The sequence below is a fragment of the Miniopterus natalensis genome, chromosome 7 (assembly GCF_054644295.1).
Source record: "Miniopterus natalensis isolate mMinNat1 chromosome 7, mMinNat1.hap1, whole genome shotgun sequence".
Classification (NCBI taxonomy): Eukaryota; Metazoa; Chordata; class Mammalia; order Chiroptera; family Miniopteridae; genus Miniopterus; species Miniopterus natalensis.
This window is the reverse complement of record NC_142087.1, coordinates 44,702,881-44,730,306: the sequence shown is the minus strand read 5'-3', so window position 1 is coordinate 44,730,306 and position 27,426 is coordinate 44,702,881. Positions and strand designations below refer to the sequence as shown.

General features: G+C 42.0%; 1 protein-coding gene across 1 annotated transcript in view; it reads right to left on the bottom strand.

Moving 5' to 3' along the window:
- The window catches only part of LAMA3 (laminin subunit alpha 3), a 186,157-nt gene that overhangs the window by 101,795 nt on the left and 56,936 nt on the right, over positions 1 to 27,426 (bottom strand). The window contains exons 13-23 of the mRNA XM_087819001.1: positions 18,147 to 18,284; positions 14,884 to 14,930; positions 13,866 to 13,965; positions 13,135 to 13,187; positions 12,797 to 12,902; positions 11,993 to 12,092; positions 10,938 to 11,094; positions 8,364 to 8,496; positions 5,576 to 5,718; positions 4,362 to 4,459; positions 3,718 to 3,871 (exon numbers count right to left, since the gene is read on the bottom strand). Coding sequence (XP_087675127.1) covers positions 3,718 to 3,871; positions 4,362 to 4,459; positions 5,576 to 5,718; positions 8,364 to 8,496; positions 10,938 to 11,094; positions 11,993 to 12,092; positions 12,797 to 12,902; positions 13,135 to 13,187; positions 13,866 to 13,965; positions 14,884 to 14,930; positions 18,147 to 18,284 — 1,229 coding nt within the window. The remainder of the gene's footprint in view (positions 1 to 3,717; positions 3,872 to 4,361; positions 4,460 to 5,575; positions 5,719 to 8,363; positions 8,497 to 10,937; positions 11,095 to 11,992; positions 12,093 to 12,796; positions 12,903 to 13,134; positions 13,188 to 13,865; positions 13,966 to 14,883; positions 14,931 to 18,146; positions 18,285 to 27,426) is intronic.

Sequence of the window (27,426 nt, the reverse complement as noted above, 5' to 3'; positions counted from 1 at the left end):
CATGCAGGGTTGGAATGGGGATCGGAAGAAAAGATTGAAGAAATCTCCCAAGATAAAGAGATTGGAAAGGTGGGTTAAAAATAAAGAAATAAATTATCAAAGAAATAACTCAAGCAAGTTTCCCAGAAAGATGGGTAGAAGTTTCCAGGCTAAAAGAGTCTGCTGAGAGACCAACACCCTGACTGAAACACTACCTATATCAAGGCACATCCTTGTGAAACTTCAGAAAACAAGAAATAGATGACCCTAAAACTTTACAAAAAGAAAGGCAGGTGACATCCAAGGAACTGGGTATCAGAATGTAACATCTCAACAGCAACACTTGAAGCTAGAAGTCACTGGGGAAATGTCATCAAATTCTGGTGAGAAATGATTTCTAACCTAGAATTCTAAGCCAAACCAAAAAAAAAAAAGCAAGACTGAGAGTAGAAAAGAGATATTTTCAGATACATGAAGTCTCAAAAAAAAAGTACCTCCTATGTGGACTTTCTCAGGAAACTATTGGAGGATATCTACCAAAATGAGAAAGCAACTTTTTAAAAAAGAGAAAGAGAAAAAGGAAGTTCCAATGGCCAGGAAGAAAGGATCCAACACAGTGGAGATGAAAAGAGTATGTAAGATGGTGATGTGGCAGTGAGAATGTTCAGGAAATGACTGCCTTCTTTGGGCCAAGAGACTTCATCCAGAGTAAAGAAGAGAGATGAAAGACCCCAGGAGAGATGTCTCCAAGAAGAAATGGAGGAGAGTAAAAGGAAGAAAGGATATGTGATGTATTTGAATTGAGATGGAATTTATGATCTATCTGAAGGTCTGAGGGGAAAAGATAAAAATACAATTTCTAGAAAACAACAGAAAGTTGGACGTTGGTTTACAATGTGTAAATAGGCATTCTAAAGTCTGTGTCAAGTACAAAAAGAGAACAGAATTACTAAATAACTTTAGACTTTGTTGAAAGTTTATACTTTAAGAACAAACGTTAAGGGTAACCCCTGAAGAACCAGAAAACAATCTATACCTACCAAACAATCAAGGAGATGGAGAAAACTGTATCAATCAAACAGAAATCAGAAAAAGATTTTTTTTTAAAAAAAAGGTAAATAAAAAGGTAGTAAAAAAATAAATAAGATGGTAAAAATAAGTCCAAATATGTCAGCAACCACCATAAATATAAATCTATTAAAGTCACATTGTAAAACAGAAATGGTCAGATTAAAATACAAAACCCAATCTAGCTATGTCTTTGTTTACAAGAGACAGAGGTGTATGATAGGTGTGGGCTGATTTAAAGATGCTACCCAGATTCTCTTTCTCAAAGAAAATAAAGAAGGGAGACTCAGGTGGCAGTGAATGCTGGAACTAGGAGGTGACAAAGAAATGGTACCAGAGCAGTGGTTGGGGCATGTGTGTGAGACAAAGAGCTATCAGTAGGGAAAGGAGGCCACTCAGTAGGAGGTGGGGTGGAGAGACAAACACAAGGAGAGAAGGGGAGGCCTCTGCCAGAACCAGGTAGTTCTATCCTTCACAGATTCCTGGGAGACCTGAATGCACTCAGTTCCTGATCTTGGAGCCCTGCCAGTCCTCTCTGTCTCTTAGAAAAACAAAAAACACCCCTTCACATGAGCTACATTTGGTGGGTTGCTTTTCCTTTCAGCTCAGAGTCCCAACAAGAGCACATTAACAGCAACATGGCTAACAGTTTATGAGTGATAACTGTGTGCCAGGCATCCTAACAAGAGCCCCTCATAGGTTATCTTACCTAATATTACCCATGAGGCAGCTGCTGCTATTCTCTGCATTTTGTATGTTAGTAACTTCAGGCCTAGGGAGGTTTCACAGCTAGTTACCGGTGACTCAACCACCAGAATGAAGGGAGGGTTACTCTGCATTGCTCCAGGTGGCTTATGATGGCCAAAAGTTAGACATTAGAATGAACCAGATTTTGGTTTAATATTAAAAAAAGGACTTTCTAATAATTAGGTTTATTTAGAAATGGAACAGGCTACCTCTAAAAGAGGTGAGTTCTCCATCAATTTAGGTATTCAACAGAGGCTAAATGAATATCTTACAAGGAAAATGTAAAAAGGATTCCTTCACTAACAGGGAAATAAAATGATTTCTAAGACCTCTTCTAACACCATTAGTCCCTGAATTTTAGCACACTGATCTATTACAGCATGTGATGGCAAAAATTTTCTCTAACCTGTGCTGTCCAATAGGGTGGTCACTAGACGTGTGATTAGTGAGTGCTTGCAATGTGACTACTGCAACCGAGGAACTGAATTTTTAGCTTTACTTAAATTTAATTAACTCAAATGTATATAGCCACACAGGGCTAGTGACTGCTGTATTAGACAGCACAAGTCTGTAAGCATTTAGATCACACAGTAAAATGGACTGTGAAATAAAACTGGACAGCCCAGGGCTAAGTTTTATGCATCATGCAAATATAATAGCTCAGTGCTAAGGCTCTGAGCTAAGTGAGAGGCAAGGACACCTCCTCATGAATCATCTGCATCCCTTCCTGTAGGTTAGCCCTTCTCAACTGTACCTCCTGCTGCCTAGGGAGCACACACACATGTATGTATGTATGTGTGTACATATATATATATGTACACATACACATACAGAGGAAAAATACAAATATATATATATATATATATATATATATGTATTTAAATGCATGTTTCTGTGTGTGTGTTCGTGTGTATTCACATGCACACACAGCATGGGTAGGGAAGGACACAGTGGGCTAATTTAATATTAGAATGGAGTGGAAGATCATTTCACTTTTCTTTATGCATATCTACACTGCTTTACTTGTTACAAGTATTAACTTCTTCTGTGAAATAAAAATTCTAATAAAATAAAATGAGGACTGAACTTATGAATATCCTTAAAATCCTACAACTGCTACCATAAAATGTTGGGAGTGTAGTTTTTAAAAAGGTACACATCAAAATGTCCAGTGAAAATTAATATCACATATAGTTTCATTCCACAAATTTAATCCCTGAAATGAACATTTTCCTCAAAGGTACAAAACAGAATGCTATGGAAAATAAGAAATGAAAATACAATGGAGGAAATTTTGTGCAGGGTCTTCATTTTGAGGTGTTGCATTGTGTGTTCTTACTGTTATTGTTGATAACTCAAATCTTCTAACTTAAATCTTAAATTAGTATAGTCTTAAGTTGTTGTGAGGCTCAAAGAACTCCTGGAAGAAAAGTAATGCCAAGACCTGTGGTAACCTGTCCTCCAAGCCATGAGGGAGATACCCTGGGGTGTAGCAGTTCCAGATTTTGAGCTCAAGGAATTCAGCTCTTACAAATCACCTAGCCTAAAGGGTTGAACAGTCAGTGAGCATTGTATCCTTTTAGGGTAAGCTGTGTAGTTCCTGGAGGCCTTTTAGAGAGGTCTTGTCCTGAATCGGGCACAACAGGCTGGCCCCCCTTAAAGTTCAGGGAATCAAAAGGAAAGAATTCTGTGGTCACCCATGTTCCTGCCATGTTTAGAAGGTGCTCCAAGACATTATCATGGCTCGATGTGGTACACTGCCCAGCCCCAACCCCAATCAGAGAATTCAGTACACCTTTAATGAATACCTCTGAGAAATCCTTCCAGGTTCCCCTGAATCTGAGAAGCAACTAAAGCCAAGGGTTTTCAGCAGACACAGATGGGGAGGTAAAAGCTTTGACAGTAAATAAAAGGCTGCCCCACCTCTCTCCCGCTGAGGTCCGCCATGACTGGGTGTGCGGGGGTGGGCTGCCTCACTGCCAAGAGTCTTGGCTCCCCATCAAGCAGGAAGTGTCTGGCCTCACAAGCCAGGGTACAGGGGAATCGGGTCACTGGCAAATGCTGGTAAAGCAAGCAACTTCAACAACAACAAAATACAACAGTTACAACGGAGAACAAAACACAGAGCATCAAAGTGCATCCCCAATGAGTCTTATCCATTCCATCCATACATCATTCCTCCAACAAACTCACTGAGTGCCTACTACAGGAATCAGGAGTAAACTTTCATCAGCATGAGGAATGGAAGAAGCCAAGGTCCACACACCCACTTTCTATTTTAAGCCCCTCCCCTAACCGGATGCATGACCTTGAGGGTATTACTTGGGCATGCATCAGCATTTCCACATGCTAGAGGGTGAGAGTCACTCTTAAGTGCCAGCTATGGTGTGCAAAGTGCTTTGTGATTCTTATGTGAAAGATGGTCAACTGCTACAGAGAAAAAAAATCAGTCAAGTAATTACCCAGAGCATCCCACTGCAGTTGTGACCTTGAGGCCTACTGCAAATCCTTACACCAAACTCTCCCGAATTAGAGGCCCCCCATGATACAGCCCTGCCCATACTAACTTCTCGTGGGGAGGTCCCCCAGGGGCACATGGCTCTGTGACAGGCAGCTGCAGTGAGGAGGCCTCATAGTAGTCCCTGGGGAGTAGCACCAGGTAGTCCTAGGAAATAAAGACCAAAAGGACAATGACTCACTTTGACGGTGGTCCTATTTTAGAAATAAAATAGCCAAACATGTTAATTTAATAACAACTAGGTGAATCTCACTAGTTAAACTCTCCACATCCCCTGCTTTGTTCTGCCCCCGACTCACCAGACACCCAACTTAACTCACGCAGGTACTGTAAACATTGGAGATAAGTGCCTCGGGCAGGGTGAACTTGATAATTTTCAAATCTCAGGGGAAATTCTACTGTCTCTTCTGGGTTGTTTTAAATTAAAAAATAAACAGAGATAATTACTGCCAATTGATAAAACATTCCTTTGAAATACGGGTGCCTTCATCACTACAAAACACTGGTTGCATTTCACTCATTATGGCTCTTCATTCCCACACCAGAGCAGTGCTTGACTGGCTTGGTGTAAAAAGTGGTGTTTTGTGGTCCTGGTGAATCAGAGATTAGAACTGGCCTACTGCCTGTCCTAGGATACGAGAGGAAGAACATGTTCCACCGAGTGTGCCAAATGAAGCCCACAACGTAAATTCAGCTATGCGGCTCTTCAGCAAAGAGCAGAGCTCTCGGCTTCTGAGTGGCAGAGGGTTTGCCAGCTTTGCAGCAATCTGGGAAGAATATCACAGAGAAGCACTGGCTCCTCTAGTCTCTTCTCTTTCCACCACCAAGAACTTCACTGATTTTTAGCATCTTCTCTTCCTCTGGTTTCTTTTGATTTGTTCTGCACAATTCCCAGAGAGGCTGAGTTTTTTAGATGCCCTTCCCCTCTAATTCATGATGAAAAATCCCAAAGAAACTTTTGAAAGGCTGGGACATATATGTTCATTAAGGTTTAGCGTTTATTTTTATAACTTCAAGTCATTATGAGTTATAATTTGGTATGCTTTTTTTTTTTTTTTTTTGTCTTTGAGAAGCTGGCTGGAAGACTATAGAAGATATTTTAAGTTGGTTCCTATGTCATTACGTCATGTGAGGGCAGCTGCCATCATTTGTGTCTAAAAGGCAACCAGCTATGATTTTGATATCTTATAGTCATTGTGGGTCACTGTGGATGAGACCATTGGGGGGGGGGGCAGAGAATCTCCACTCAGAGCTACCACGTACCAGGAGGACTCCCTCTGCCTTAATACAAGCAATCCACTTCCCTGGTGTAATTGAAAATGGGTCTGCCAAACCATTTCCGGGGATGGTGACAAAGGCTGGCTCCTTGCTTGGCAGAAAGATGATCTCTTTGCTTTGAGCAACACCTGTCAGAAATACAAAGAATTGCTTAGGGCGTTTTTCTAGCAGTCAGTGTTATGATTTTAGATAATCAGTTTTGAATATTCCTTTACATCTGAAAAAGTGTAGGCTAGTTTACTGATCATATGTACAGACCTTATTTTTTTTTAATTGTATGAATGCACATGCATATGTATAAAATAGACTAGAAAGATTTTGGTAAGATGTTAGCAGTGGCTATCTATGCTGGGATTGTGAGTCACTTTTTAATTTGTTAAAGATTAAGTATACTAATATAGATAAACTGCTTAGAAAAGTTCTTGGCACATTTTTTAATTGTCAAAAAATATGTAATTACAATTCACAAGGAAAAAGAAAATAGATAAACACACTAAAACTCAATATCACAAGCACTCAAATAAATGAAAATGAAAATAAGGACAACATATAACTTTCACTCATCAAGTCAGCAGAGTTCTTTGGTGGTGATAGGCTGTGTTGGACATGAAACCAGCAATGTGGTAACACTCAGGTAGAAGGGGAATTGGTGCTACTTTTCTGGAAACCATTTTGACAATTTCAAAGTTCTTAAAAACTTTCTTATCAATCGGCCCAGTGATTCTGCTTCTAAAATCTATCCTGTGGAAGTGTTTCAAAATGTAGATAGAAATTTATGGGTGAAGATTTTCACTGCTGCATGACAGTAAGTGGAGCCCTGGCTGGGTGGCTCAGTGGGTCGGAGCACCGTCCCGTACACCGAAAGGCGGCAGGCCCAGTCTCCAGTCTGGGCGTATGGGAGGCAACCGATCAACGTTTCTCTCTCACGTTAATGTTTCTCTCTTTCTCTGTCTCTCTCTCTCTGCCTCCCCCTTCCTCTCTCTAAAATCAACAAACAAATCCTCAGGTAAGGATTAAAAAGAAAAAGAAAACAAGAGTGGAAACACCCTCAATATCAAACAGTGGAGGAAAGAAAGTAACTTAAGGTGTAACTGGTGGGATAATACGGGGGAAGTTTACGAAGCCAGATAAAAAAACTGGAGGTCGAGTATGATTTCTAACTAAGTTTAAAAACCGGGCATGGGGAAAAAACCTGGTAGGAAATGTACCTAATATCACAGATAGGGGGTTTCATTTGCTTCTGTACTCTCTAAGTATTCAATATATTACATTTGATATTAGATTATTTCTCCTTTTTGTTTATATGTAATTTGAAATTTTTAATTTCTATTGAAGAGCATGCATTCATTTTGAAATAATAAAAAGTTTTCTTTTTCTGTTTAAAGATCTAAAATGTTTTCTTCTGCCTTAAACAAATAGAGGACCTTCTGTAGAAGGTTCAGAAACAAACAAAACTGTGTATCTGAGTCCCATTGAGACACTTTCTTCAGAAGAAATGTTGACTCCAAGTCCTGTTCTACAAACATGGGCCACTATGTAGCAAGCCTGGAACCAGGTTCTAGAAATGAGGCAGCGAGCACGGCCAGCATTGCCTTTGCGTCCCCACAGCGGGCATATGGGAGGGGAGCAGTTACAGGCCAGAGAACAGGAGCATGCTGTTCCGCGTGGCCAGTGGCGTCGGGGAGGAGGGTGGGTTACCTCGGGAATACACAACCGGGGCTCCTGACTCAGATATGGGGGCTTAGGAATGGTGTCCCAGGAGAAAACAAACCAAAATGTATTCCAACTGTCCGAGTACACAGAGGGCAAATCGCTACTGGGTGGGATTGTCATGTAGGAAGCGGCGGGGCCGGGGCCTATTAAAAAGTTTGGGATCTGAAGACTGAGACTTGTCTACAAAGGCCGGCCGAGTACTTAGGCAATTTACCACACCTCTCAGCGCTGTTTCCTCCTCAAGCCTCCTCAGCCCACAAGTTCTTATCTTGTGGGGGAATGGATGCCAAGTCCTCTGGAAATGTTAATGCGAGCCTGCTAGTTCCTCCTATCCCTTACTAGTTCATCAAGCTCCAGCCTCACGAACTTGGCTGATGCAAAGTGGAAACACCATTTCTTCCCCCAGGTCCGACTCTGCTGTGGACGCCATACACAGACACCTAGACTTCTGTCTGAATTAGGTTCCCAGGACTGGCAGGAGCCCTAACTGCTTGCAGTACAGACTCCAGGCCTCCTCTCAGCTCCAGACCACAGTGAGATCCGCGTTCTGACTGCACTTCCCCTCAGCCCTCAGGAATCCTCCCCCTGAATGAGGCCGGCCTGCTCCTCTCTGGAGCTCTTGAGGGCTTCCTGCTTTACAGTACTCATCTTAAAATTCCTATCCTCACCCAGTTCTCCTTGAACTATTTGCTTTGTCTGAAACAATGGGAGAATTTAAGTCAGGAAGCCAAGGTCTCTCAAATAACACCACTTTACAGTGAATGAGTTATAAACGAGCTTCACCCTGTGGTGACCTCATAACCCCTGGAGTTCAGCCAAGGTACACAGGTTGTTACCCTGATTTTTAAATGAACAGTTAATGATAAATTTAATAGCTAAATTTAGCAGAATGTTTAGAAATGGAAGAGGTAGCACAGGACAGGGTACCAAGGGCATTGTCCTAATCAGACCACGCACCAGGCATAACGATTTCTAAGGGGGCGACTTTGTGAAAACTGGGGAAAACATTTCACTAGTTCATTGTTTTTTCATCAAAAAAGAGGCTCGAAAATGCACCTACCTGCCTCAGCCCAGGATGGATAAATAGTTACATGGCCAGCTACCGCTGCAGTTCCAGGGTTAACGTATCTCAAAATGACACGAAACAAAGAGAGACTTGACTTCCCCACATTCAGCACGATCCTTACTTCATTCTGAAAAATACCAAAGGCCATAAAGTATAGAAGAGACAACTGGTTGAAAGAAATGCTAGCCAAACAGTGACTTCATTCACATTTCACTACTGGGCTTGTAGTTACACGCACGCACACGCACACACATGCACACACACGCACACACACACTCACACGCACTCATACCCACTCAACAAGCACCGAGGAACTAACTCTGTGGGAGATGGAAACAGGCAGGCCTAACAATGAATTAAAATCACTTACAATGAAAGGTACAGTGAAAACGCACTCCCTCGGCAACTGAGATCCTCTTTCGAACTTTTTGTGACCAGGCAGACAGCAGAAAGAGACGGACTAGTTAGGGAAAGCCACAGAGACAGAGCAACCACCACTGGCTGGGAGAAATAAAAAGGTGGAACAGAAAGAAAGGAAAGTATATTATTTAACACCCCCCCTCCATAGAGAGAACACTCCAGGGTCCACCTCACATATAAAAAACTCTGAATGGACACAGGAATTGGTGGTGGCTAAGGAAAGGCTATAGACCCCAAACACATTAGTGATGAAAGCTGGATGTAAGTAAAATATGCTTACTAAGTCATACGACATGTATCTCAGTCCCCATCCAAGGAGAGTATGGGCTTTTTAGATGGTGTATGTGGGGCTGTCCTGCTGTCCACCAACCCCTGGTGCTCACACAGTGGTTCGTAAGTGCTGCTGAGTCCATGGTGTTGAAGGAAAGAGCAGAGTATTTTAAGTCTGAACTACAGACTCTGTGTTCAAATCCAGCTGTGGCCCAAGGAAAGTTCACGAAACTTGGAAATTTCCAGATCAGTGGTTGTTTTGGTTTCTCCCACAGCTCCTTTGGTTAAAACGAAGGGACGTTTGTTGAAGGAGATATCTGTGACATAAAAGACTGGGTCGATAGACTCCCTTATTCTGGGATCAGGAGCTGCAGCTGGCCCACTCTGAGGAACTCCAGCTCGCCCTCTCAGTTTGACTCACTTCATCTTTAAATATTAGTTCCAAGTTGGAAAATAAAAATGCAAAAATGTATTAGGAGCAGAGTAAAGTTAGTGGTGATGTGAGCAACACCACCAAGGTCCTCTGACTAAAAATACTTACAGGGAATTCATCATTAGGCAGTCATTCCTTAGTGTTAACCAGCTATTCTTGCAAACTCTAAATACCTCTGGGAAGGTATATATTGGGCTCTCAGTCATTCACATCCTGTTATGACTCAATGGAATGCACTGCTTTTTCCTGAATAATGAGGTAAGATCAGGGAAGTAAAGAAACTGAATTGCTGTATCTGGGAAGGAGAAAACAGTGAGGCAGCTTAAGATCCTCAGGATGGTTTGGGAAAGGCAGCCTGGATGGGGATTTTTGTCCACGCAAGAGCAGTGCTAGAATCAGTGGGTGCTGATGGTCAAGTTTCTCTAAAGGCTAAATGAGATAGAAATAGCAAGTATAGTTCTGGATCTGCTAAGGACATATATTGGGTTGCCATAGTCATCAGTTTGCCTCTTTTACTCTAAATTTCTCCACTGAGAAACACAGTTTGAAGAGACTAGCCTCAAAGAGAAATTCTGAGAATACAAATACTCAGTGAGTATACAGAAATTTTTCATTATAAGTATTAAGTTCTAAAGGTAAAGTGTAAATTTCTTAATTATTCTAATACAAAGCCAAGAGAGATGGATACAGTAGAGAAGACTGAAGAAAAGGGGAAATGTGGGAAAGAAAAATTAAATAGCACTGACTAAAACTCCTCATTTATCTTAGGTTCTATTTATATAGTAATTTAGAGTTTTAGAAAGTAAAAAAATATCATTGGTCATAAAATAGCAACACAAGCTTTATTGGAATTATTTAAGTCAACTTATTTTATTTTCCACAAATGGCTTAAAGGAAAAAGGTGTCTCATGTTAAAATATAGCCTAATCTTGTTTGGAAAATTTCCTATAAAATGTCTCCAGAGATAAGTACCATTTTTCTTTAATCCCCTCATTTTCTGATTTGGCGACCAAATTAAAGTAATAAGAAACTGTGAAATTGATGTATATGTTTATCAGTCAAAATCCAACCCTAGCCCTGGCCGGATGGCTCAGTTGGTTGGAGCATTGTCTCATATACCAGAAAGTTGCAGGTTCGATTCCCAGTCAGGGCTCATGCTCAGGTAGGCTGCGGTTTGATCCCTGGTCCGGGCACATTCAGGAGACAACCGAGCGATGTTTCTCTCTCTCTCAAATCAATAAAAACACATTCTCAAGTGAGGATGAAACAAACAAAAATCCAACCCTACCCAGAGCCCCATTTATCCCCCCTCCTTTTCCCCCTAGGAGAAAAATAACCCTAGAATCAGTTTTGGGGACAGTTCACCTTTCGTGGGACTCACTGAGAGCGCCGCGAGTAAGCATAGGGGTACTCTGCTGTGCAGCTGTTTCCCACTGGCTGCGTACCTGCAGGGAGGTCATCTGAGCATATCCTCTCCAGCTAAACTCAGGAAACTCCAGGGGATCAAATCCAAATCGAAGTTTTCTTCCACTAGGTACAGTGCCATCTTCAACCTCATGCTTCATGTGATGCAAACCCGGGAAATAGTAGTTGTTTTCGGGTCTTTGATAAACAAAAGGTAAACAGGGATACGACAAGTTGGGTTCCTGGATAATATGAATATCCTTTAACCCCAATAGTTACGACTGAAAGAACTCCCAGCAAATGGACAGAGTGCATTACACAAGGACAAGTGACAGAGGCCTGCAGCTTTTTCTCTAAATGATTGCTTTCACGCGTGTAAACATTCACATAAAACATACCCAACACCTACTCGCTCGAAGCAGTAGAATGAGAAAATCCTTTAGCACAACCCTTTAAAACATTCTCAACGGGCGCCAACGACTCAGCAAAGTGAGATTAGGTTATTTCTCTAGATTCGTTCATTCATTCACTCGCTTATAAACTCATATCCACTCACTACACAGATATTAATATCTGTGTGTCAGCAACTGTTGCTAACTACTATAGATACAATGCTGAACAATTTATATGCTCTTTACAAATTAGATACACTTACATTTATATATTCTTTTGATCATTACAATGACTTTTCTATACCTTTTTTTCTCTTCAACTATGTGCCTATAAATGGATTCATTTCACCAGTTTGATAGTGGAAATCACAGAGGATCAAAAATATTCCGATGCTTGTGTGACATTTTAAATTCAAACAGCCTGAGGCCCAGTCTCTAGTCTCGGCCACCTGACTTTTTGTACCTGTGGGAACTCTCCAGTGAGGCTGCTCCATAGCCTGCAAAGTGGAACAGTTTTTATGGGCAACTTTACCTCCTCTTCTAATAGGGCTCAGGGACAAAGGTCCAGATCACAAATGACAGTGCAGCTTCCTCTGCCCTCTGTCCTGAGGATGGCTCGTCTCCTCACCAGGACTGTCAGCACAGACAGGACTCTGAGAGAGTCTTCCAAACATCAGTGTGGGAGAAACCTCCCGAAGACTCACCGCTGGCACGCCTTCCCCTCGACGTGTTCTCGGCACTCACATACTCCAGAGGGCCCGCTGCATATGGGGGTGACAGCTCCACCAACGTCACATCGACACCCTGAAAGTCAGCAAACAGCAGCGTTTGCCCACCAAAGCATCTCCACGGTGGATGCTTTCCCTGCCTCTAGGAATGGAAATCGGTAAACCCAGGGTCGTAGTGCTGGGCCTTCTTTCCCCTGCCTATCTTTTATCTGGCAGGTGTTTGAAATATGTATGAACCTCCCAAACTGAGATGGCATGACCCCCAAAAGTCCACTAGCAAACTGGAGGTGACTTGGAGGCCAGCTCCCACAGAGTTGTCCAAGGTAAAGGGAACTAAAAATGATTTAGCAACATAGTGCTATTGTAAACAGTGTGTGCTAAGAAGAGGGGGCATGATAGATACAAGAGTAGCTTTATAGGACAGCCGCTCCTACAGTTTTATTGTTTAAAACAATATAACATCTAAAAACCTGGTGTGAACGTTTTTGATAATACAAACTATATCTTTAAAATGACTAAGCCTTGATTTTATTTACAGTGACTCCCCCTACCCCAATTATATTTTTTATAATTAAACCCACAGTGTGCTGGTAGAAGAGAAGCGGAAGCAACCCCATTTGCAGTTATTACTAGTTTCAACTGCAAGTTTCGTGGAGGGAATTTTTAGCCCCCTCCCATCGGAAAGTCTGCAGGAAGATGAAGAATTCAGAATAAAGGTTATCCTGGCCGTCTTGTCCACCAACACTTTTGCTCTACTCAGGACCCACCAGGTGTAGTTACCTTGACACCCAAAGTAATTGCCCTTTTCCAAAGCAAAATATCCATCCTCGCACGTGTCACAGGAATCGCCACCGACATGGGACTTGCAGTGACAGTCACCGTCTTGCTGCAGAACAATGAGCCAGGTGACAAAATTGGATTAAGCTTGCAGAATTCACCAAGCTTCAAGATTTAAAACTGGCTCACTGTGTAATATGAAGCAGTGTAGTCAGGATCTAAAAATGTCCAAAAAGATGACCACACGCAGGCCAATTACAGAGGCCCTAATATAACACCCTCTTGCAGAAACCCCGCAATCAGCTGCTACTGGTATCATATGAAAAATCAGCTCACGTTACCTGCCCACACTCTCCAATTCCACTCACTGTTCCCGCCACATGGCACTGGCATTCTGTGAAGATAAGAGAGCGTCCTTGGACCAAGGTTACACAAAGGACAGTTTCCCGGCTCTGGGAACGTGACGCACCAGCAGCCCTACACGTGCACTCACTTCCCGGAAGCCAGCTTGCTCTGCTGAAGCCTAAACTTGGGCTGCTTTCTTGCATCAGAACAGCCAGATCAACGCCATCCACCTCCAAGGAATAACGGCTAGTTTCTGAGCACTCTAAACAAAAGCTGCAACATCGTGGGATTTTTAAATGAGTCTAATGTCAAGGTCATTGCCGATGTGCTTACGTGAAAACATACTCTATTTAAGGTTATTCACTCCACGTAGCCACCTTTAGCTCGATGTTTTTGAGTCCTGTCCTGACTTCAGTCTAAGCATAAAATGAAAATAATACTAAGTTAGAAAGAATGGGTTGTAAAAACAAGAAAGTAAAAACCATTTATCAAGTAGCTGCCTTCCCGAACACCACAATACATATGGAAACAGGATATAAATCCCTTGCTGAGGTTTTGAAAATGACAGAAGTTCTGCCAAATGTGGGGGGAAAACATCAAAACATTTATAAAAAATTTCAGACAAACTGAACTGATTAAATAGCTTTTTTGTGGGTGTAGTCACTGAGGTAGAGAAAATTATGAGGAAGCTGCAGTGTAGTGAGTTATTATGTATAAGAAACTTTACCTGAACATCCTTTGGGGTTTTCTTTAGCCAGATTCCAATATAATGGCTTACAGGTGTTGCAGGCAGGACTTTCAACGTGAAGCTTGCACTGGCAGAACCCCTTCAAAACAAAATCAAACGAAGATCTGACATCTCAGAATTAAGACATGTTTTCAAACGTGTGTTCTGAACAAAGCTTGTCACAGAAATATATTTAGATCATGAAAAGTATATTAACTGTATTCAAGGGGAATAAAAGTACTGGGTTGATTTCAACGGTCTGCTTAATTTACTGTCTTTTTGCCCATTTATTTGTTGTATACCTAATCCATATTTCTGGTTAAAACAAAATTAGAAAATACAGAAAAATGTTAAAATCACTGTGATTTATAATACTGTCATTGTTGACTCTGTTACAGCCTGGACTATAAATTTAAATGGAAAAATATCTGAACGCTTAACATGTGAGAATCAGTAGAAAAGTATGCTTATCTGAATGTTTTGTAACACGCAAGCATCATGCCTTGCTGAAACATCATCGAGACTCATAGGAAGGATGCAGAACCCCTCTCCCACTGTCCCCCAGGGCTAAGAAGACAGATATTTTCTAAAGTGCTTAGAAAACGAATCAGAATGTTGTAGTATTTTCTTGGAGTAATATCAAATAAATTACAATTACTTTGTACACATACAGCTTTATTTAATGTGAAATTGGCCTTCGATTTTCTTAATTTTAATTATGTATTGTCAGGCTTCTGTGCAGGGCTCTATGGTAGCAACATCCTGAGAGTAACTGACAATAACAGTTAAAATCTAGGACTCTAGAGTTCAAGTTTAAATAAACCTTATTCTTTTGTTTTTGAATAAAATCACAATATCACATATGCATTTTGAAAATAAGCAATGACCTCTTTAAGCAATTTGGCCTCAGGCCTTATTTTAATTTACTTTAATTTCAGGAAGCTCCCAAATGTGTTAGTCTTTAAAAAGTATCAGAATAATGGTTAGAATTGCAATCCTTTTATAATTCTCCACTTACCAAACTGGAGTCGAGGGTACCGGCCAGGTCACAGGAACTGCTGGAGCCTGTGTATAATTCAGAAATATGTTCAACGTCTGGGGTTTTAATGTTTGTTCGTCTCTGTTTGTTTTCAAGTTTTAAAAGTTTTAATTGTTTTTAAAAATAGTGCATCTACATTTATATTTTTTGATACATGGCCAGCAAGGATATTGCATGTAATTCAGAAAAAGACACCCCTTTATGGTCTTAATTCCCAAGTCACCCCCTTTGCCACTGAACAACTCTAGTCCCTGACTACTACTAAAAGTTCATCTCTCTTTAAAATTTTATTTTTCCATCGCAGTTTATATTCAATATTATTTTGTATTAGTTTCAGGTATACAGCATAGTGGTGAGACAATCATATAATTTACAAAGTGTTCCTCTCCAATATTTCCAGTACCCACCTGGCACCATACATAGTTATTATAATATCATTGACTATATTCTCTATGCTGTACTTTACATCCCCATGACTGTTCTGTAACTAACAACTTGTAGTTCTTAATCTCTTCACCTTTTTCACCCAGTCCCTCTGGCAACCATCAGTCTGTTCTCTGTATCTATGAGTCTGTTTCAATTTTGCTTGTTCATTTATATTGTTCTTTAGATTCCACATATAAGTGAAATCATGTTAGTATTTGTCTTTCTCTGACTGACTTATTTCACTTGTAATGCTCTCTAGGTCCATCCACACTGTCGCAAATGGTAAGATTTCATTCTTTTTATGGCTGAATAATATTCCATTGTACATAGGTGCCAAAACTTCTTTATCCACTCATCTATGGATGGGCACTTGGGTTGCTGCCATATCTTGGCTATTGTAAAGAACACTGCAATGGACACGGGCCCAAAAGATCCCGAATAGCCACAGCAATCATGATAAAGAAGAACAAAGCTGAAGGTATCATGCTGCATGATATTAAGCTATACTACAAGGCTATAGTAATCAAAACAACATGGTACTGGCATGAAGACAGACACATAGATCAATGAAACAGAATAAAGAGCTCAGAAATAAACCCTCGCCTTTATGGTCAACTAGTATTTGACAAAGGAGGCAAGAACATACCATGAGGTAAAGACAGACTATTCAATAAATAGTGTTGGGAAAAGTGGACAGATACATGCAAAAAATAAATAAATAAACAAATAAATAAACAAACAAAACTAGACCACTTTCTTACACCATATGTAAGAATAAACTCAAAATGAACTAATGACTTAAGCGTAGGACTCAAAACCATAAAACTAGAAGAAAACATATGCAGTACAATCTCTAAAATTTCTCTTAGCAATATTTTTTCTGATATATCTCCTTGGGTAAGAGAAACAAAAGAAAAAATAAATAAATGGGACTGCACCAAACTAAAAAGTTTTTGCACAGCAACGGAAACCATCAACAAAATGAAACTACAACCTACCGAATGAGAGACAATACTGCCAATAATACATCCAACAAGGGTTAATATCCAAAATTTATAAAAGTTCATTTCTAACTGATGATGCAGGAGGAGACTGGGGGAAAAGAGGCACTAGAATTTTGAGCATCTTTAGGATTGTCCAGAAGAGGGCAACATTGTACCAAGAGATTTTTTTACTGTCCAATGAAAAAGTTCCAGAATTTGTGAGTACATTTTTTTCGTTAACCAAGACCTAATTCTCTAAATATTACAATCCCCTTGTTCCTCACCTGTACTACAATAATTTCTAAAATTAGTTTGTTTGCTGCCTTAGTCAGTTATAGTATTACAAGCCCAATATAACCTCTCTTCAATACATTGGGATTTTGCAATCGCTCAGTATTACTATTATACAGCATTAGAAATGAAGAGGTTGGGTAAGCCTGCTCTGAGCCTGGTTTATCTAATAATTTAAGTAAATGCATAATATAATTTTGCTTTCTTACAAGTTGTTCCTTAGATTTTTTTTCCCCCTTTATTGTCTCCTCTTGGTCTGTTTCAGCTTCTTCCTTAATGATATTCATAACCTCTCTCTCCCTCTCTCTCTTCTTTTGATGTTCCCTCCCCTTCTTCTGTAACAGTCAACACAATCTTCTCACTCTTTGTGGGTTTCCAGCTGGGGCTCCTCCTCCCCAAGCTGATTAACGTTGCCACCCAGCTCTGAAGAAATTGGCTGTCCAGCCCCACTGCCTCCTGCCACAGCACCTTCCACAGCGCTCCCTTCCTCTCCTGGCCCTGCGGTGAGCAGCCCCCGCCCCGGGCCCAGCCAGCCTTGCGCTATGGGGACCTTCAGGCCTTCTCAAAAGGCAAGCAGCACCCCCTGCCTGCTGGTCTCTTGAGGATTCTGGTGACGAAGGTTCTGGGGGTCCAGTTTGAGCTGTGGCCCTATCTTCAGATGGCTCTGAATGCAAGGCTCCAAGCACTATGAGGAGCCAGAAGGGGTCTGAGAAAACCATGTTCTCCTAATGGAAAGCCTGACTCAGCCTTTCACAAACACCTCTTTCCAACAGAGAAAGGGTTCTCTGAAAGCCACAGTCAGGAGCTACTTCCACTAGAGGCTGCACACACCTGGAGCATAGTGCGATTCTGCGGGCATCTTATGTCCATGACCTTAGCCAAGGAGCATGCAGACAGACTCTCAATCTCTCAAATCAGCCGAGGGATGAGTGCTGACAACTCATGGCAATGTCTCCTCCTTATCTCACTCTTTCCAAACCAAACAGACTCGTTCACACGCAGTCCCCTGTTCCTCACTCCTATGCTGATGTGTGATGACACAGTCCCCCAGGAGACCAGTGGTGGGCAAGGAGACAGGGGCAGAAACCCAGCAAAGGTCCTGCTCAGCCTGCCCACAAGAGGGTCTGTTGGAGCACCCCTGGGCGGGGGGCGGGGGGGGGTGGATTACAAAGCAGCCAACATCAGTGCCACAGCCGGGATCCAAAGAGAAGCGAGGATGCCTTGGGAAAGGGGCAAAGAAACACTGGGCTTAGCTAAAAGAGGTCATCTTCACCACACATAGAACTTACATGGGAATCAAGAAAGACAAATTTAAAACATGTGGAATTTTTTTTTTTTTTTTTTAAGTTTAGGAATAAATCATTTTTGGAGTCCTCAGAGAATGGACTCAAATTGGGGAGGAACCAGGCAGATTAAGGTCAAACATGAATGTGATCAGTGGGGGGTTTGTGGGGGGTCTGCAGGCTGCTCTGTGAGGTTGGCTGCAGACACTTCAGAGAGGAATCTCCACCCCCCCCCCCAACATTCTGATGTCTTCCTTACCTTGGCAGTGGGGGAAATCATAGGCTCCTGAGAGACACCTGTCACACCGCTGTCCTGTAATCCCCGGCAGGCATTCACACTGTCCAGTCACTGGGCTGCAGGGCGTCGGGTAGGAGCCAAGCGCTGAACACTGGCAGGCTGCACAAGAAGACCTCAGTCAGACCCAGGGTGGTGGGGAACAGGACCTGGATAAGAGCACAGGGTGGGGCCGGAAGACCCAAATGCAAGTCCCAGCTCCACCTTTTATTAGACCTGGAACCTGAAACAATCTGGCCAAATGTCCCAAAGCCTCAGTTTCCTCTTCCTTAAGTGGGAATAATACTAGTACCTACTTGATATGATTGTTGCTAGCATTAAATAAGATAATACTTAAAGGAGCTGGGGACAGTGTGTATCTCAATAAGTGCTCATGTTTTTTGGTTTTGGTTTTGCTGTTGTTAATTTCATTATTTGGCAAGGTTGGCTGACCACGAAGGAGGGCTTGGAAGTGCCTCTTGCATACAGTAATTGGTGGTCGTCGAAGGACAGAAAAAAACCAATGAGAAGTGTGACTCACTGAAGGGGACACATTAATCCCATGCCCCACCAGGGATCAAGTGTAAACCATTTTAGTCCAGATCAGCTTCCAACTGTCCCTCTTTTTTTCCCTGTCAACCTCTCTTCATACCTGATTTCTCAAGGTCTAGTGTTGTTAAATAATCATGGAAAAAGTTATGCAAGCAGAGTTGGGAATGGATGGGAAAAGCATCCCAGTTTCCTCTCTCCCACCTCAAATAGGGAAATTAAACACATGTGGATGGAGAGAACAGACTGGCCATTCCCCTGTCTGCTCCCTTTCCCACTGGACCAGGTTCCTGCCAGTCTGTGTAGCTAACCTCCGTCAGGTTACAGTTACTCAGCATCACTCCCATATGCACTGCAAGGCCCCTGCTTTTGCAGAGATGAGCAGTGGAGATGGCCCACTGGTTTCCTGAGCTGGAGGGTTTCTCACCTTAAGAACAGGAAGGAACTAGAGAGATTGTCCTGTTGAATTCCATTATTACATAACAAAGTTCAGAAATTAAGTGACAGTTCCAAGGTCACATGCTAGTCTGCAACACAGGGCTTCAGTCTCTGGGGCAGACACATCTGGATTCAAGTACCAGCTCTGCCACTTAGCTGACAATCATGCGCAAGTGGCTCGGTGCCTCTAAGCCTCGGTGTTCTCTTCTGTAAACTGGAGCTGGTGACACTACCTGTCTCATGAGGCCATTAGAGAATCCCCAGTGACAAGGCATGAAAAGCACTGAGCATGATGCTTGGCAGAAAGGAAGTGCTCAGTAAGTGTCCACTCTCGTTAACATTGTTACTGTGATCACCCAAGTGCCCAGTGCTGGGGAAGGTGCTCGGTACATGCATGATTCCACGCTGCATAAATGGGAATCAATGGATTTATATTCCTGACTTTCAAATTTATATTCAGTGCATGTAGTAAAAAAAAATATATATATATATGTAACCTGTTGCAAGGTTTCAAAGATTCCACACTTGTTGAGGTTCTTGGGAAAGAAAAGATTCATGAGATAAAGTGTCAATTCTGATGATTTATTTCAAGTGTCTTTAGCATCTGTAAAGCTCCATAACAAGCCTTGGAGTGCAGAGCTCCCATAGGGATAAGACCATGCCATTGCCATTCTCTTTGACAGGGCTTGGCCCAGACCCATTGTGGTGAGTTACTCTGATAGTGCTTTTTCATGATAATGATAATGGTAGCATTTGCCCATGTTGTCACTGGAATCCTAAAATAAACTCCCCCTGATGGAAGGGAAGTTAGCCAGTTTTCTCATTTACAAATTACCTGGGACTTCAATGGGCTATGTGACTTGTTCCGAGAGGCACAGTTAGGTAATGGCAGACCTGGAGAACTTACCACCATGCCACACTATTTTATATTCATCCATTAAGCAGACTTTGATTAAATGCCTACTGTGTTCATTAGCCATGACTAGGTGTTGGGGTGGAGGTAAATATGAAAAACACATATGCTTTAACCTCAGGGAGCTAAAAATCCAGAAGAGGGGCTAGAGAATTACTGACATAGTATGGATCAACCCCCACCCACTCTTGCCAAGAAACTCTAAAAGAGATGAAGAAACCTGCCTAATGCCACTCAGCCAGCTCTTGGCAGACGCAGCACAAGGACTCAGATCTCCTGCTGCCATCATATCATGTGTTCTTTCATGGCTCCATGTTTCCCCCAGGCCTGTCTGCAGAGATCAATCTGAGGAAATGTCCCTGAGCTCTGTGATAGTTAATTTTATGCATCAAATTGGCTAGCTATGGGGCTCAGGTGTTTAGTCCACACCAGTCTAGATGTTCTTGTGAAGGTGTTTTGGTTTTTTAAGGTGTGATTAACATTTACATCAGTTGACCTTGAATAAAGCAGATTACCCTCTACATTGTGGGTAGGACTCATCCAATCAGGTGAAGGCCTTAGGGAGAAAAGACTGAGGTCCCAAAGGAAGAAGGAATTCTGCCTCCAAACTGCCTTGGGACTCAAGTGGCAACATCAACTCTTCCCTGGGTCTACAGCCAGGTGGCCTGCCCCGCAGTTTTGCACTTGCCAGCCCCCACAATCTTGTAAGCTAATTCCTTAAAATAACTCTCTCTATATGTATATACACACACACAGCCTTTTGGTTCTGTTTTTCTTGAGAAGCCCAACTAATACAGGCTCTTTTTGCCCTAAAGGAAAGTGAATGCAGAGAGAAAAGCACTCATGCAGGCAGAGAATAGCTATAGGAACTGGAGCGTATTGATGGCAGCTCTGGTCAGAATGTGAGTGACATCTACACTGACTCCTAGGGCCACAGGAGTTGCAGTTACACTCCAGAGATGAAAACAAAGACTCAGCCTTAAACGCAGAAACTTTGTTTTAAATTGTGAATTGCTCAATCTGGCATTACCCTCCTTATTTCATTCCAACTGTCAGTGAAGCCTGCCAAACCCCAAACCCCAACATTGGCAGCCCTCTTCTCACTCTTGGAAATACTATAAGGCTTTACAAATTCTTTAATTCTGCTCTTTGTTTTGGTCCAGGTCCTTTGAAGTTTCTGGAGTATTTTACTTCTCATCTGCTCATTGCTTTTGCTTTAAGATATTTTTGCTCCCAAAGAGTGTAAAAAATAATGATAAAAAGGTCCAAGGTGACAGACAGCTTGTCTGCTGTGTTCCCCAATGTCTTCCAGAATCGAACAGAGTCCTGGTCCCTCGTACATGACAAATAGATATTGTTAAATGAAAGAATAAGCAACGATTGAAACCCTTCTACTGGTCCAGCCCATATAGGTTCTTGCTATGTGTCCTCTCATTGACTCTTGAGATACTGCTAAGAGACAGGTATTGCTATGAGTGACACCACCCTCTTCTCCATCCATAAGTAAATTATATGGTAAACAGAGCACCTTATTGTTTCAGGAATGTTCTTTGCCCATGATTTTGGAGTGTGTCCGTCTGTTGGAAAAGCAGGAAGGCACCTCCTTCAGCCAAAGCCACAAAGCCAACAGTAAGTTCCATGATACCACCATCCATCTCTCTGGTTAACTGGGCTTAGGGTAGATTCAATGTACAGAAAATCCTAAGGCTTCTTCCAACCAACCACCTCAAATGTCTCCTAGACAAAAGCTGCATTACAAAGTGAAGGGCCAGTTCAAGCTATAATAGCACAGAATTTGGCTTCAGACTTCCCTCCACATCCAGCTCTCTGGGTCCTATTTACCTCCTTGGAAAGGCTGGGAGGGCTGTCCCAGGAGCATACCCAGCCAGAAACCTTCCCTCCCTCCAGCTCCATTCACCTTTGGGGGGAGCATTCGGCCTCTTCTCTTGGCTAGTTTGTCTGATTCATGATAATATACTGACAGATAGAAGGAGGTTAATATTGGACTGGCAACATATTTATAGGAGTTTTCTATGAAAACACCTGTAACCACAACCCAAAGACCACAGCAACCTCCAATGGGGACAGTTCTGGGCCCTGGCTCAGGGGTCGATGTGGCCCTGTGGTTGAGGTTTGGGGGCAGCTGCACTTCACCCACCTTCTGTTCCTTGTCAAGGGAGGGCCAATTGTTCCCGCATTCCCACCCTCTGAGCCTCTGTTCTAGCAAATCGCACCAGCGAAGGGGGGATGGGGAAGGGAGAGAAAGGAGACGTGGGACGAGGAAAAGGGAAGAGCCAACCCCCCAGAATGACCGAGTTAACTTAGTCACAGTGGTACTCTCTGGTTGATTGTCAAGAACTGAGCCAGACATCAACATAATTAGAAATTAGAAATACATACAGGCAATTCTCATATTGATTTACACCTGCAAGAAAGTACAGAGCACTTGAGTGAGTGAAAATGAGAAGAATACGGTATTGTACTAAGAGGAGTCTGGAATAAATTACATTAATGCAAAACATGAATGCAGTTGGCAAGAACAATTTAGAAGGGTTTAGAAATTTCTTTCCTTAGAGTCTTAAAATCTTTAAAGCAATACAGAATAAAGCCAAAAGAACATTTTTTAGCTAGAATATACTGAACCATCTGATGTAGCATTTGGGGGTCATGTTGATTTGATTCTAAACTTCAATAGGCCAAGCAATCGATTTCATCTAAAAAAGATCATAAATTAAAATATTGGATTGGACCTTGATGTTAGACCAAGTTCAGATTTCAGTGAGTCTGAGCTTCAGCCACTAGTCTTAGAGACGCCCTCCAAGGAAAGAATTTTAAAAGATCACAAAAGTGCGCTGGCGGTTGTGGCTCAATTGTACTGCTGTCCAGTACATCAAAGGGTCAAGGGTTGGAAGGGTCAGGGCACATGCCTAGGTGGCTGTCAGCACAGTTTCTCCCTCTCATGCTTCCTCATCATCTGCTGGCCAGTGAGGTCGGATAGCTTTGGGAGACCTTTGGAAGCAGAGATCCAAACCAGCTCTACCAAAAATATAAATGAGATGATAAAGTCTTATTATTTATTTATTTATTTTATTTTTATTTATTTATTTTAAATATATCTTTATTTATATATTTAAAAGAGAGAGAGATAGAAACATCAATGATGAGAGAGTCATTGATCGGCTGCCTCCTGCATGCCCCCGACTGGGGATCAAGCCCTCAACCGGGGATCGAGCCCTCAACCGGGGCATGTGCCCTGACTGGGAATCAAACCTCCATCTCCGGGATCCTAGGTCAATGCTCAACCACTGAGCCACACCTGGCCGGGATAAAGTGTTATTTTTAAAATCCTGACTCCAATCATTTAACACTAGGGATATTGCATAATCTCCTTGCACAGTAGCTGATTAAAGAGCTTCTCATGCCAGATGTTATCTTCTTAGGAAGACAAATTCTACAGTTAAACCTCAGAGGTTTTTTCATCTCTCCTAGGATTGGGCCCTTTGGGGAACTAAATTTTTTCAGATTGCTGAGGATTTTACTGCACACAGTTTTGCCACCCCTTTTTGGTTATGGCATCTGGATTTTGCTGTGGGGGAACTACTCTCCCAAGCACTCCATCCACACTATTCAGACAATGTCAACTCCACTCTCCAGTCTGTAAATGTGGGGAGACTCAGGCTTGGCTGTCAGAGCACTGGATTCCAGGGCCTGGGGTCTGGTTGGGGAAGGGGCATGTGATCCAATCCAAGCCAGAATTGCCCTAGAGGAATGCATACTCTTTTTCCCTAGATTTGAACCTGGAAGAATGAATGTATTAGTCTGCTCAAGCAGACTGGGTGGCTTCAACAACAGGCATTTATTTTCTCACAGCTGGAGAGGTTCAGAAATCCAAGACAAGGTATTGGCCAATTCAGTTCCTGGTGAGAACTCTCTTGCTAGCTTTTTCCTATGTCCTCACATGGGGGAGAGAGAGAGAGATAGAGATATAGGAGAGAGGAGGGGCACAAAAGCTATTTCTAAGGATAACTAATTGTAAGGACACTAATCCTATCTAATCACTGCTCATTTAACCTTAATTTCTTCCTTACTCCAAATGCACTCACATTGGGGATTAGGATGTCACTGTGTGACTCAGGGAGGCACGATTCCTTCCATAGTAATGTATGTCTGAGAACTATTGACTACCTTCTTACCCCCACCTGGGGCCTAAGAATGAAGCCAATGTAGAAGATAGCAGAGTTAAAAATGGGGGGAAAAACCAGACTGGCTACCATCCTTTGAGCCGCTAGATGAATCTGTTCCTGAAACCAAATATTCCTGGACTGTTGCATTACATCCAATAATTTACTTTTGCTTTAAGCCAGTTTAGGTCAGGTTTTCTGTCACATGAAACTATAGAGTCCCAACTGACTCTTTAATCATCAAAATGTTCTCTCTTAAAAAGTACTCTTACTAAATAGCACTCTTACTAAAATGTACTAAAATGTTTCCTTCCTTCTGAAACAGGCCTTTAGACTTAATTTAACCATTTCCCTATGACCCAGAGCCGTCGTTACAGTGCTCACTTACTTATTCTAAAAGTGATCCCCTCAGTACCCTCTTGAGTTGGGTAGGATCATTTGCCTGACGTTAAATGGCCTCAGACAGCTACACTTCCTAAGTTTCATGTCTGCTTTCCTATTTCCTCCCTTACTATTAGTGTCTTGCCTTAGCGACTTCCCCTCCCTTCTAATTTTCTGTTTCTAATTTGCCATGGTTTGGCTTGGAAAAAAAGAATATCTAAACTTAGTACAATTATTATTATTTTTTAAAGTACTATTATTATTATTATTATTTAAAGGGAACAGTCTGAGAGAGGGCCTATGGGATTCTTTTAGAAGTGAAATGCATGAATTTGAGTGCACACATTTTTGGGTGTGATTTTTGACTTTACGGAGGCAATAGGGGTTGGGGGATCTTACTGCTTGGCTCTCACTTTTGCTCCAGATACGTGAGCCAGATACCCAGCTAGGTGGAATAATACTCAGCAGTTCAAAGAATTATAGCATATATTTACAAACAATTATTTTTTTCTCTGAAAAAAATGGTTAGAGCTTGGGGTTTATTAAAGAAATCTGTGTTTAGGTAGGTAGAGCATTAAAAATGATCACAGTTCCTAGAAACAAATTAGAATCATAGTGTCCCTTTAAGGAAACCGTGGGAAATTAAGCCATATGGAGATGCAGTGAACGGAACAAACTCTTGCTATAAACTAAATCCTAGGGCCCTTTTCAACCTTATTCAGTGTAGGTGATTGCCCCCTGCACCCTGATGATACCTCTAATAAATTCTAGGGCTTTCAGCACACTCCTAGGTAAGAGAGTAATCATTCAGTCAAAGCCACAAGGCTAAAGAACAGAATGAAAGAAAAGTGACAAACTTCTCAGAGTCACAGAAAAAATCCTCCAGGATCATTTAACACATTAGCTTTCAAACATTTTTAGCCACATCCACACTAAGAAATAAATTTTACACTGCAACCCACAGGAGATTCATAATTATTTATAAAAACTATAAACAAGAACTTCACAAAACACTTCTTTCCATTACAACTTGTGTTGCATTCTAATAATTTCCAGTCTGTTCTATTTCACTTCAATGCTGGTCTATACCCACTAAATGTATTTCTCCATCCAATAACGAACAGTGACCTGAAGTTTGTAAAACTTGGTGTGGAGGCAAGTCCTCTTGCTTTTTGATGTGTGAAGGTGTTTAAGGAAGAGAATATAATTCTTGCACTAAGCCAGGTTGGGCATCAAGAAACATGAGAAACATGAGAATTACTCGTCACCCTGCAACTATCTAGCTTTTACTTAGTCTCCTGAGTCTCAGAACAGTTGCTGTAAAATAAGTAATTTCAATTACTTTAACTCTAAAATTCTAATGCATATTGTTTTCTCACTGCTGTTAAAGGTACTAGGAGAGACAGATGGGCGTCAAATTTGCAGAGAGATAGGCTGATGCATCTAGAGAGGAAACACCCTACTTTAATGTGTTGTATTTTCCCCCCTTTCGCATTATCTTTTTTTAAAAACAGGTTTATTGAGATATTTTTATACCATACAACTCATTCATTTAAAATGTACAATTCAATGTTTCTTAAAAAATATACTCACAGGGTTGTGTAACTATCAGCACAATCTAATTTTGAAAAGATTCTTGTCTCCCCTAAAAGAAATCCCATACTCACAGTCAATCCCTATTGCCCCGTCTCTGCCACCTCCACCACCATCCTAGCCCTATGCAACCACAAATCCATCCATGAATTTGCCTATTTTTGACATTTCATATAATTGGAACCATACAATAAATGGTCTTTTGTGACTGGTTTATTTCACTTAGCATAACATTTTCAAGTTTCATCCACGTTGTAGCACATATCAATACTTTCTTTTGCTAAATAATATTCCATAGTATGGATATACCACATTTAAGCATCACCTGTACAATGTTTCCATGGGAAATGCATTAGGCATTTCAACTTCTAACACTGAATTTCCCTGGTTGAAGTCAAAGAAGAGAAAGAAAAGATACGCCCTTCCTATCCTTACCCTCCCACCTGCTAGGTGACCAAATCTAGGCACAGGTACTGCTGAGAGCTTCTGTGGCCCCAGGAAGACAAAGGCTGAGAGACTAGAGGTCTATGGACAGGGTGTGCTGGGGGCCAGGAGGAAAAGGAGGGAGCTTGGGATATGGCACGTAGACATCTATGCAAACAGAGAGATCACCTGGGATTGGGGCTACAGGCTCTTAAAATGACGGAGGGGAAATATGGAGAGAAGGGGGGGATTAAGGAATAATAGCTACCATACGAGTGAGTGCTTCCCGGCTCTAGGAACTTCGCATGCCAGTGCGGATGTACCCTGCACAGCACATTACAGGGCGGGCACTGTTTGCAAACTGAGGCACAAAGGGATTAAGAAAGTTGCCCGAGTTGATGGCCAGTGTAAATCTTGCTCTCGGCCACTTTGCGCTCCAGCTTAGGGAGGGTGTTTCCTGCTCCTGTCCCATACACAGGGTTCCTTATTGCGGCTGAGCTTGTGAATAAACTTGTTCAATAGCAATGCTAACTGCCTCCTGTGTTCGGAGGCTGGGAAACTAGAAACAGCACTTTCCAGAGTCTCCCAGAGCTGGGTTCTGGATGTCTGGGTGCCAACTGGGTTTTGCTAATAAGAAGCGCTCTCAAGATCAGACAGTGAGGAAAGTAAGGTGGAGGCTGCCTCCCTGTGGCCTGTCCAGCATTTCTACAGCTGCGCCCGGCCTGGCTTCCTGAGCGTTAAGAGATGGTTTAGCACCTAGTTACCTACAGCCGGTCCCTGCCTGTTT